The sequence below is a fragment of the Sus scrofa genome, chromosome 16, assembly GCF_054392235.1.
Source record: "Sus scrofa isolate SSC_HxYL_T2T_F1_AM1 chromosome 16, Sscrofa_HxYL_maternal_Yorkshire_Landrace_v2.0, whole genome shotgun sequence".
Taxonomy (NCBI): Eukaryota; Metazoa; Chordata; class Mammalia; order Artiodactyla; family Suidae; genus Sus; species Sus scrofa.
In genome coordinates, this window is record NC_139398.1 from 60,418,844 (window position 1) to 60,431,336 (window position 12,493).

The following is a 12,493-nucleotide window of genomic DNA, read 5'->3' on the forward strand; positions in this document are numbered from 1 at the left end:
TTGAAATAAGCAAAACCCGGTGATCCGGTGTCCTGCAGTGCTGTGGCTCATCACCAAAGGAATTTAGAGCACGCATCTATAATTAATTGGAGCCATTCTGAGTGTTGCCTGAGATACAGATGGAGGGGGGTTGGAAACGTCAGCATTTTACAGATGGCAGATATGATGGAGAAATTTGAAATGACAAAGTCCAAAAGAAAATGCACATTTCCTGTTTTCTGAAAGAACATTCCCAAGATCTCCTGGATCTTTAGGTAGCAATGAACTGCCCTGATCTCCCTCAGTACATGTGCTTCCCTTTCCTGATCTAATTATGTCTGATTTCTCGTATTTTGAATGCCTGGTCCCAATGTTTGAACTCGGACTGCCTGCACAGCCCAAGAAAGGGAGGCTCGTAGGAGAATGGGGTGCATGCATGGGACACATCCATGCCCCAAGAAAAAGATGGTTAAGGGTGGTTGAAGCCTGATGGTTACTGTTTCTAGTGTGTGTCTTAGTCAAGGGTGATACATGTGAAATATTGAAAAACGCCTCTAAGAAGTGAGTGGTATTTGGTAGAATGAGAGCGAAGATTTTAATTTGGTTACTTCTGCTTCAGAATATGTCTGGTTGGGACACGTCTCTTTCCAAAATTACACACCTCTTTCTCCTAGTTAGAGCATCGATTCAGGGCTGTCACACAGCAGCGTGGGGCCTGCCCTCGCTGACAGCAGATTTCTCCACTGAGAGCTTGAAGGATGTACTGATGGGAGTTACCACATCTATTTAAAACCAGCTTCCTGAGAACTTCCTGAGACGGCCGCCTCTTAGTCTCATGGGTGTTGGGAAGGGCCATCTGTTTTCCTGCATTTAATCTTCCTCGGCCCTGCGCCTCAGAAAGAGGTCTCTGTGTACTTTCCATCCCTGGCAAGATCTGCAAATAGGCTGCCCAGCCTCATTAGGCTCACCTGGGGGCTTTTTCAAAAACCCTGGTCAGATGACATCAGCATGTTTCTAGTTTCCACTCACTGGGGGGGAGTAAAAAGGAACATTTTATTTGGCGTCAGAAACCCCAGCTTTCCGAAGGTGTGATGTCATCTGGGCCCCAAGGCAGACAGCCCAGGCGCCCCATGGCAGGAAAGACCCAGGGCTCCCTTGCAGCTGGCACCGTGCTGACTACCCTCTCTTCCTGCGAGGCTGCTGGAGTTCAGGCCGCCTGTCTCGTATCCATTGCACCTACACGTAGGAAGGTCCGGGAAAACCTGGTTCAAGTGCATTGAGAGTCCCCAGCTAGAGCTCTCGCCCTCACTCCACCTGCTGCCCCGAGAAGGGCATGTGATCACTGTCAGGTCAGAATCGTTTGCAAGGTCGTCGTGTCTGCATGTTCATGCTGTCCCCGGGACAGTGGAACATTGTGGGGGAGCTGGAGGTCACCCCACTATTGGCACCTTGCGCCGGGCAAGGGAGAGCTGCAGAGGCCTGGCAATAGCCCCATGGCTCAGGGTGTGGGTGGGCGGTGAACTGGCTTGTTCTAGGCGGGGCTTAGCCCTAAGCCCTCGCTGACTTAGGTGCACGCGGTGCCTCTCCTGCCTCCTGGGCACTTCCGAAGCTGGTTTCTTGTGGTTGGTTTCTGTCCCCATGTCATTGCTTTGTCTTTTTTGAAGTAAACTAGAGCAGAGGACATATGGAAAGAAAAGGGTTTGTCTTGCTGGAAGTTTAAATACAGAGGTATCACCATCCACCCATCTGGACCTCAAATAATAGCTCTCTGGCTTCAAATAAGGCGTGGTGATGCTTAAATCACTTTACTAGAACTGTGGCACACGGACTGTGCATAGATCAGAATTTACCCCTAATTATAGAAGAAAAGGAAACATCCTTACCTGGAGAACAGAGTTCCGTGCAAAGGCAGATTCCAGGGTTCTAATCACCGGGCAGGTTTGGAAGGGCACACATTTTTCATTCTTCGAGGCAGGGGTCAGTAAGCCAGCAGCTCTGTCATAGTCTCCTCTACTGGCTCTATAACCCCCACCCCAATACTTTGGGGAAAGTAAATCTCAATGCACATTAAAGGATCTCTAGAGTTTTCCCTTACAGACTAGACCAGGGGTGCCAAGGATGGTGGGTAAGACAAGAGAAGGGGAGACGTAGGGTCGAATTCCCTCTCTTCCCCTTGTCCCGACCACAGCACCTGGACCTTTTTCACACTGTGGACTTTGAGGAAAGGATGCCACAGCCAAAGTATGGAAACCCCTGGATTCGGCCAGTGGTTACCAGTCATCGAGAGCTATCGTAGCCTATTGGTGCCTACGTTTGTTCCTTTTAGTCCTTGATACATACTAGTCACACCAGAGAAACCAGAAGCACAATTTGGCAAAAATAAGAATGACACATTGTTTAATGAGAATAGCTAAAAGTAAATGGCTGAGAAATTATTAGTGCATTTTGAGCTTCAGCTTTAGGGAGTTTTAGTCATTGGAGGTGAACTGCAAAACCAGGACCTACAGCTAGAACAGTCCTCTGGCTCCCCCTTCCCCTCCCTCCCTGAAATCTGAGGATGGTGAAATCACCATCTCCTGGGGACATTTCTCAGTCTCTTTGTTAGAAAGTTTTTCCTTGTCTCATCCTATCTTCAAGGAACTAATGTGATCCCTTTTCCACCTGACAGTGTCTTAGACACCCTTTCACCAGCGCGGCCAGTTTTTTTTCCCCTCCCAGATTAAACATTTTCAGTTCTACCCACTGGTCCTCAGAAAACAAGATATTAAAAATTCCTTACTTTCTATGGTCACCGTCCTTCAGTCCTGTTCCACTGGCAGAAGGAGGGGTGGGATAAGGTGAGAACCATATATATGGTCTTGGCCATATCTCCGTGCCTTGGAATTATCAGTCAGTCAGATGTGGGAGTCCAGAGCCCGGGGAGCTGAGAGCAGGCTGGAAATACTAATGTGGAAGCCATCAGCACGTTAGAAAATAGATGAAGTAATCTAGAGGGAGAAATGTGTTAGAAGAGAAAGGGGCCCAGGTCTAGCATTTAGAGGTTAAGGCCAAGGAGAAGGAGCCAGCAATTTCAACTTGGTTTTGGTCCAGTTTCTCTAAAATGTTATGACTCACACTGGACAGCATACTCCAGGGGTCACTGACCAGGTTAGGACTGTGAGTCAGTGACTTCTGTAGTTTTCAGTATAATCTTCTATTCACTAAGTCTGAGTAACTTTGGACCGTCACTATCTACAATTAAATGTCAGTGAGGAGAGGGGATGCAGGCTCTAAGGAGCTCTGTAATTAACCTAGTTTGAGGGGTTCCCTTCAAGAAAAACAAAATTATGAATAGACAATTAAGTACAGGACTTTGGAAGGGAACCAGGCCACTGAGGAGCCTTGAAATGTAAGCTTCTTTAGCTTTGCGATAAATCCACTTGACCGTCAACTGAAATCCCGGAGTCTTTCCCATGGATATTGTTGATAAGCCACATCGTCCAATCCTGCCTTCCCAGCTGGTTTATGGGACCTTGCACTTATCCCTTTAGAATGCCTCCTGTTAGAGCTGATGTAGCCATCATCATCCTGGTTTCAAAAGCTTTCCCAAACCTCTTTACTTCTGCCATTCCACTTTTGCTAGGCCTCTGGTTTTCATGCCCTCCACAGATGGGATAAACATGCCTTCACCACTTCCATTCAAGTCTCCTCGACAGGACGTAAGTGAGCCCATCGCAGACCCCCTCCAGGTGGACATGAAGCAGCAGGATTTATCTGGCGGGCTACAGATCCACCTAGTTCCACTCTCACCCTGTTCAGAGATCTTGTTAACCATCTTGCCAAAACCCAGAGCTCCACTGTCTGTTGTATTTCCTCATTAGCCACGCAAGTAATCCAATCAAAACGGAAATGTGGTTAGTAGGCTATGGTTGAGAAATTCAAATCTTATTTCATTAATATTATCTGCCGTAAAGTCATTTATTTCCTATATCTTCCTTCCTCTCCAGTATGCCTGCATTTAATTAGAAAAGGTGATTAACAAAACGGCTATCTTTGCCCCAAGCAATATTTCTTGCAGTCTGGTCTCCCATCCCTCTTTGTAAGAAGAAGGGGAGCGTAGCAGTCAGTGTGCTTGAGAAGTATTAACAGGCTCTGCTCACTTACCTAGTGTCCACTTCAGAAGGGCAGCACGTTGAAATGGCCAAGTTCAGAGCAATTCCGCAAACATCCATGGAGCTTGATGATGTCCTGGGGAGACAGAGATGACAATGACGCGGAGATAGAAATGTGATACTTCCTCTTCAGGGACTTTCAGTATAATGGGCTCTCCTAACTACCATTTACGGATGACGGTTTCCAAACTCTTGGAGGGGAAGCCTCAGTTTCCAAGTCCAAGCACCACCCACAGTTTCCTTGTGGAAACCGCTCCTGTTGCTCCCACTGTTGGAGCCTCCTTGTTGCTCTCATCTGTTCCTTGAATAAGCATGGATTGAACAGGCTCTCGTGAGACCAGCCTTTGCCCTTGAGGCCCTTGGCCACACAGGTCTGGAAGCAGGATCTGGGGTGAGGTCGGGCTTTGTTTCTGCTGCGTTGCTCCAAGGCCATCGAAGGTGTTCCTCCTCCCTCTGCCCCCGACCCTTTCCGTCTGCCTCCTTCGTGATGGGCGCTCTCCAGGCCGCAGCGGTGTTCTCGTCTCATGCACATCACCCTGTTGCTTCCCCAGACGAACTGGACTGTCCTTCTCTGAAGAGAAACCTGTTCAGCAGGGCTGACTTTCCTTTCTGCTTTCCCTTGTACATACGTCATAGTTTTCCACTCACCAGCCTCTTTGCTGGTTTTCAGTGCCCTCGACGTCCTCAGAATCCAGCACAGCCTTGTTTCTTTGGAGTCATTTCCTTCAAGTCATAGAAACTCTCTGGGTAGAGGTGAAAAGACGGGAAGGAAAGTAGGGGGGGTTTCCTCAAATTTGTTTACCTTCTCCTTGATCTCGGTGATCACCTTCTTCACATAAAAAGAGCGAGTGGCTGACTATCCCCGACACACAGATTTGAGCACACAACCCTCAGGGTGGAAAAGCATAGACTGTCTCACCTCGGACTGAAACATGAGCAAAAGGGGGACACATCTGGCTACTTGCTCACGTAATTACCCACTTGCCGTAATCATCATGGTTTCAAAATGTTTGTATTTGCAGGGAACCTGCTGGATGAACCACTCATGTTTTAAAGTAGTGTGAACTGATTGATACCAGACCCAGTAATTTTTTTTGTAGTAAAGTGCAATCTATGACTTCCTGTTTTCAAGAGGCAAAAAACAAAAAACAAACAAAAACCCCAAACCACCAAACTTTTTTCTTCTCTACCTACCAAATTCTAAAAATTGACAAACATGTGCACTACATCTAAATTCCTTTAATATGTCATCAGGCCTTTTTGCCAAGCCCCGTGGAATAAAAGAAAACATTTTATATCAGTGGTGAAATGACTCATCTAGCCTTCCCCTGTGGTGGTAGCTGATTACTTTTTAAAGGGCATTTTCGCATGGCAGGTACCCAGGGGTGGTATTCAAAGTATTTCATAACCGCACAGGCGCTGATCATCCAGGTGGTCGATGGGTCTTAGAACTGGAGCACAGTTCTGAAGATCCCCTGCTGGGCACGAACAGATGGTGGCCAGGTCTCCGGGGGAGGTGCCTGGGGTGGGGTGGACCAGGGGCGGGGGCAGTTGAGGCCGAAGGGAATGGGAGGAGTGGTCAGGACAGAGCCTGTTCACTTACCGGTGTGGAACTATTGCCCGGCCAGCAGCTCTGACACTTGGCCTGTGAGCATCCAATGGTCCTGTAATACCTAGGAATAGATGGAGAGGATGGATCAGTGATGACAGTTATTTAAACCTTTCCTTTCTTTGTTTCTTCTTATTTTTTACATCCCAGATCGGGGAATTACTGAGTACCACCCATCCTGCCAACAAAGCCAGCTTAACCCTGTTCTGTCCCGAAGAAGGGGACTGGAAGAACTCCAATCTTGACAGACACAACCTCCAAGACTTCATCAATATCAAACTCAACTCCGCTTCGATATTGCCAGAAATGGAAGGACTTTCTGAGTTTACCGAGTATCTCTCGGAATCCGTGGAGGTCCCATCTCCCTTTGATATCCTAGAACCTCCCACATCAGGGGGATTTCTAAAGCTCTCCAAGCCCTGCTGTTACATTTTTCCAGGAGGGAGGGGAGATTCTGCATTGTTTGCAGTGAATGGATTCAATATGCTCATCAACGGAGGATCAGAAAGAAAATCCTGCTTCTGGAAGCTCATCCGACACTTGGACCGAGTGGACTCCATCCTGCTCACCCACATTGGGGATGACAATTTGCCTGGCATAAACAGCATGCTCCAGCGGAAGATTGCCGAGCTCGAGGAAGAACAGTCCCAGGGCTCCACCACAAATAGTGACTGGATGAAAAACCTCATCTCCCCCGACCTGGGAGTTGTATTTCTCAATGTACCTGAAAATCTGAAAAACCCAGAGCCCAACATCAAGATGAAGAGAAGCATAGAAGAAGCTTGCTTCACTCTGCAGTACCTAAACAAATTGTCCATGAAGCCAGAACCTCTGTTCAGAAGTGTAGGCAATACCATTGACCCTGTCATTCTTTTCCAGAAAATGGGAGTTGGTAAACTAGAGATGTATGTGCTTAACCCAGTCAAGAGCAGCAAGGAAATGCAGTATTTTATGCAGCAGTGGACTGGCACCAACAAAGACAAGGCTGAACTAATCCTTCCTAACGGTCAGGAAATAGATATTCCAATTTCCTACTTAACTTCAGTCTCATCCTTGATCGTGTGGCATCCAGCAAACCCTGCAGAGAAAATCATCCGCGTCCTGTTTCCTGGCAACAGCACCCAATACAATATTCTGGAAGGACTGGAAAAGCTCAAGCATTTGGACTTCCTGAAACAGCCACTGGCCACGCAGAAGGATCTAACTGGCCAGGTGGCCACCCCTGCTGTGAAACAGGTGAAACTGAAACAGAGGGCTGACAGCCGGGAGAGTCTGAAGCCAGCGGCGAAACCCCTTCCCAGCAAAGCCGTGCGAAAGGAGTCAAAAGAAGAAACCCCTGAAGTCACAAAAGCTGCTCAGGTAGAAAAGCCACCTAAAGTCGAAAGCAAAGAAAAAGTAACGGTGAAAAAAGACAAACCAGTGAAAACTGAGACCAAACCTCCCGTGACAGAAAAGGAGGTGCCCAGCAAAGAAGAGCTGCCTCTGGCCAAAGCCGAAGGGGCTGAAAAACAAGGTGCAGACGTTAAACCCAAAGTCGCCAAGGAGAAGACAGTGAAAAAGGAAACCAAGGCAAAACCAGAAGAAAAGAAGGAGGAGAAGGAAAAGGAAAAGCCAAAGAAAGAAGTGGCTAAAAAGGAGGACAAAACACCCATCAAGAAGGAGGAAAAACCAAAAAAGGAAGAGGTGAAAAAGGAAGTCAAAAAAGACATCAAGAAGGAAGAGAAAAAAGAAGTCAAAAAAGAGGTTAAGAAGGAAACCCCACTGAAGGAAGCCAAGAAGGAAGTTAAGAAGGAAGAAAAGAAGGAAATTAAAAAGGAGGAAAAGGAACCCAAAAAAGAAATCAAGAAGCTTCCCAAAGACACAAAGAAATCCACGACTCCTGTATCTGAAGCAAAAAAACCAGCTGCATTAAAACCAAAAGTACCCAAGAAGGAAGAGCCTGTCAAGAAAGAATCTGTTGCTGCTGCCGGGAAGCCAAAGGAGAAGGGGAAGATTAAAGTCGTTAAGAAGGAAGGCAGGACAGCAGAGGCTGCCGCTGCCGTCGCCCTGGGCACCGTGGCCACCGCAGCGGCCGTGGCGGCTGGGATGGCGCCCGCTGGCCCCGCCAAAGAACTCGAAGCCGAGAGGTCCCTTATGTCCTCCCCCGAGGACCTGACCAAGGACTTTGAAGAGCTGAAGGCCGAAGAGGTCGACGTAGCAAAAGACGTGAAGCCTCAGCTGGAGCTGATCGAAGATGAAGAGAAACTGAAGGAAACCGAGCCCGGCGAAGCCTATGTCATCCAGAAAGAGACCGAAGTCATCAAGGGTCCCGCCGAGTCCCCCGATGAGGGAATCACCACCACAGAGGGGGAGGGCGAATGCGAGCAAACACCCGAGGAGCTGGAGGCCGTCGAGAAGCAGGGGGTGGAAGACACTGAAAAATTTGAAGACGAAGGAGCGGGTTTTGAGGAGTCTTCCGAGACCGGAGACTACGAAGAGAAGGCGGAGACAGAGGAGGCTGAGGAGCCGGAGGAGGATGGCGAGGAGAGTGTGTGCACACGCACATCCAAGCACAGCCCCGTGGAGGAGGAGGAGGAGAGCGCGAAGGCTGAGGCCGACGTGCACATCAAGGAGAAGAGGGAGTCCATCGCCAGTGGCGACGACCGGGCAGAGGAAGACATGGACGAGGCCTTGGAGAAGGGAGACGCTGAGCAGTCGGAGGAGGAGGGCGAGGAGGAGGAGGACAAAGCTGAGGATGCCAGGGAGGAAGACTATGAGCCCGAAAAGGCTGAAGCCGAAGACTACGTGATGGCCGTGGTCGATAAGGCTGCAGGGGCTGGTGGTGCCGAGGACCAGTATGGATTCCTCACCACAGCCGCCAAGCAGGTGGGAGCCCAGTCTCCTGTCCGAGAACCTGCATCTTCAATTCATGACGAGACCTTACCTGGTGGCTCGGAGAGTGAGGCCACCGCTTCTGATGAGGAGAACCGGGAAGACCAGCCCGAAGAATTCACTGCCACCTCCGGCTACACTCAGTCCACCATTGAGATCTCCAGCGAGCCCACCCCCATGGATGAGATGTCCACTCCTCGAGATGTGATGAGTGATGAGACCAACAACGAGGAGACAGAGTCCCCGTCTCAAGAATTTGTAAACATCACCAAATACGAGTCTTCACTGTATTCTCAGGAATACGCCAAACCTGCCGTGACATCACTCAACGGACTGTCTGAAGGGTCAAAAACAGATGCCACTGATGGAAAGGATTACAATGCCTCAGCCTCCACCATCTCACCACCCTCATCCATGGAGGAAGACAAATTTAGCAGATCTGCTCTGCGTGATGCCTACTGCTCTGAAGACAAAGAAGTGCGAGCCAGTGCCACGTTGGAGGTCAAAGACACCGTCTCTGCAGTTTCCGATGAAAAACTTAGTCCACCCAAGAGCCCGTCCCTGAGTCCATCTCCGCCATCACCCATAGAAAAGACCCCTCTGGGTGAACGCAGTGTGAACTTTTCTCTGACACCCAATGAGATTAAAGTCTCAGCAGAGGCGGAAGTAGCCCCAGTGTCTCCTGAGGTGACCCAAGAAGTCGTTGAAGAACATTGTGCCAGTCCTGAGGATAAGACCCTGGAAGTGGTGTCTCCATCTCAGTCTGTGACTGGCAGTGCTGGCCACACACCTTACTACCAGTCTCCCACTGAAGAGAAATCTGGTCACCTTCCCACAGAAGCCATTGAAAAACCAGCGGCAGTCCCAGTCAGCTTTGAATTCAGTGATGCCAAAGATGAGAGTGATAGGGCTTCCATAAGCCCCATGGATGAACCTGTGCCTGACTCAGAGTCTCCTATTGAGAAAGTTTTGTCTCCTTTACGGAGCCCACCGCTAATTGGATCCGAGTCTGCATATGAAAGTTTTCTAAGTGCCGACGACAAGGCTCCTGGTAGATACACAGAAAGCCCCTTTGAGGGAAAGAATGGAAAACAAGGCTCTCCAGACCAAATAAGTCCAGTTTCCGACACGACTTCCACTGGTCTTTTCCAAGACAAAGAGGAAGGGAAAAGCACAGACTTTATACCAATAAAGGAAGATTTTGATCAAGAAAAGAAAACTGACGATGTTGAGGAGCTGAGTTCTCAGTCAGGACTGGCTCTGGATGAAAGGAAGTTAGGAGATGTTTCTCCTACACAGATAGATGTCAGTCAGTTTGGATCTTTTAAGGAAGACACTAAGATGTCCATTTCTGAAGGCACTGTCTCAGACAAGTCAGCTACCCCTGTTGACGAGGGTGTGGCAGAAGACACATACTCTCACATGGAGGGAGTGGCCTCGGTCTCCACAGCTTCTGTGGCTACGAGCTCATTTCCAGAGCCAACAACAGATGACGTGTCCCCCTCGCTGCATGCGGAGGTCGGTTCCCCACATTCCACCGAAGTAGACGACTCCCTTTCAGTGTCTGTCGTGCAAACGCCCACCACTTTCCAGGAAACAGAAATGTCTCCATCTAAAGAAGAATGCCCCAGACCAATGTCAATTTCTCCGCCAGACTTCTCCCCTAAAACAGCCAAGTCTAGGACACCAGTTCAGGATCACCGATCTGAACAGTCCTCCATGTCTATTGAGTTTGGCCAGGAATCCCCTGAGCATTCTCTTGCTATGGACTTCAGCCGACAGTCTCCAGATCACCCTACAGTGGGTGCAGGTATGCTTCACATCACTGAAAATGGGCCAACGGAGGTGGACTATAGTCCTTCTGACATGCAGGACTCCAGTCTGTCACATAAGATCCCACCAACGGAAGAGCCGTCCTACACCCAAGATAATGATCTTTCTGAGCTCATCTCAGTATCCCAGGTCGAGGCTTCCCCATCCACCTCTTCCGCACACACCCCTTCTCAGATAGCTTCTCCTCTCCAAGAAGATACTCTATCCGATGTTGTTCCTCCCCGAGATATATCCTTATATGCCTCCCTCACCTCTGAAAAAGTGCAAAGTCTGGAAGGAGAGAAGCTCTCACCGAAATCCGACATCTCTCCACTCACGCCGAGGGAGTCCTCTCCTTTATATTCCCCGAGTTTTTCAGATTCTACCTCTGCAGTCAAGGAGAGCATTGCCGCTTGCCACGCTGCCTCTCCTCCACCGACGGATGCAGCATCCGCAGAGCCCTATGGCTTCCGTGCCTCGATGTTATTTGATACGATGCCACACCATCTAGCCTTGAGTAGAGATTTGGCCACATCGGTCATGGAGAAGGACAGTGGTGGGAAGACACCCGGCGACTTCAGCTATGCCTATCAGAAGCCGGAGATGACAACCAGGTCCCCAGACGAAGAGAGTTACGACTATGAGTCTTATGAGAAAACTACCCGGGGTGCAGATGTGAGTGGCTATTACTATGAGAAGACAGACAGCCCTGCCAAATCCCCATGTGACAGCGGCTACTCCTATGAGGCCATTGAGAAAACCACCAAGACTCCTGAAGAGGGGGGCTATGCCTACGAAATTACTGAAAAGGCCACACGGAGCCCCGAAGAGCCTGGGTACTCGTATGAGATAAGTGAGAAGACAGCAAGAACCCCTGAACTGAGTGGTTACAGCTACGAAAAGACTGAGAGGTCTAGAAGGCTCCTGGATGACATCAGCAATGGATATGATGACTCTGAAGAGGGTGGCCAGACACTTGGGGATTCCAGCTATTCTTATGAGACCACTGAGAAAGCTGCCAGTTTCCCTGAGTCTGAGAGTTACTCCTACGAGACCTCGACAGCCACTACACGAACCCCTGACACCTCTGCATACTGTTACGAGACTGCAGAGAAGATGGCTAGAACCCCCCAGGCGTCTACCTATTCCTACGAGACCTCAGACCCGTGCTACACCGCAGAAAAGAGGTCCCCCTCTGAGGCTCGCCAGGATGTTGACTTGTGCCTCGTGTCTTCCTGTGAGTACAAGCATCCCAAGACGGAGCTTTCGCCCTCCTTCATTAACCCCAATCCTCTCGAGTGGTTTGCCAGTGAAGAGCCAGCTGAAGACTCAGAGAAGCCCCTGACTCAAACAGGGGGAGCCCCCCCACCTCCTGGAGGAAAGCCCCAGGGCCGACAGTGTGATGAAACCCCTCCCACCTCAGTCAGCGAGTCCGCCCCGTCTCAGACCGACTCTGACGTGCCCCCGGAGACCGAAGAGTGCCCCTCCATCACAGCGGATGCGAATATCGACTCTGAAGATGAATCTGAAACCATCCCCACAGACAAAACCGTCACGTACAAACACATGGATCCACCTCCGGCTCCCATGCAGGACCGTAGCCCTTCCCCACGCCACCCTGATGTGTCCATGATGGACCCAGAGGCCTTGGCCATTGAGCAGAACCTGGGCAAAGCTCTGAAGAAAGATCTCAAAGAGAAGACCAAAACCAAAAAGCCAGGGACAAAGACCAAGTCGTCCTCACCTGTCAAGAAGGCCGATGGCAAGTCCAAGCCTTCTGCAGCTTCACCGAAGCCAGGGGCCTTGAAGGAATCCTCAGATAAGGTGTCCAGAGTGGCTTCTCCTAAGAAGAAAGAATCTGTGGAAAAAGCAACAAAAACTACCACCACCCCTGAGGTCAAAGCTACACGTGGGGAAGAGAAAGACAAGGAGACCAAGAATGCCGCCAACGCCTCCACATCCAAATCGGTAAAGACGGCAACCGCAGGTAGGTGGAAGGTGCTGGCATCCTGCTACAGGACATAATGAGTCTGCTTTTAGCTGCAGTCTCTGGGCTTCCATTTGACTTTGA

General features: G+C 49.6%; 1 protein-coding gene and 1 long non-coding RNA gene across 2 annotated transcripts in view; one reads left to right on the plus strand and one right to left on the minus strand.

Annotated features, from left to right (window-relative positions):
* The window catches only part of MAP1B (microtubule associated protein 1B), a 94,038-nt gene that overhangs the window by 76,259 nt on the left and 5,286 nt on the right, over positions 1-12,493 (plus strand). The window contains exon 5 of the mRNA XM_003134032.6: positions 5,890-12,409. Coding sequence (XP_003134080.1) covers positions 5,890-12,409 — 6,520 coding nt within the window. The remainder of the gene's footprint in view (positions 1-5,889; positions 12,410-12,493) is intronic.
* Positions 1,014-5,805, minus strand: LOC146395603 (uncharacterized). Its single transcript, XR_014831512.1, has 5 exons — positions 5,734-5,805; positions 4,123-4,206; positions 2,759-2,922; positions 1,863-2,018; positions 1,014-1,647 (listed from the first exon to the last, which is right to left on the minus strand). It is a non-coding gene; the product is annotated as an uncharacterized LOC146395603 (long non-coding RNA).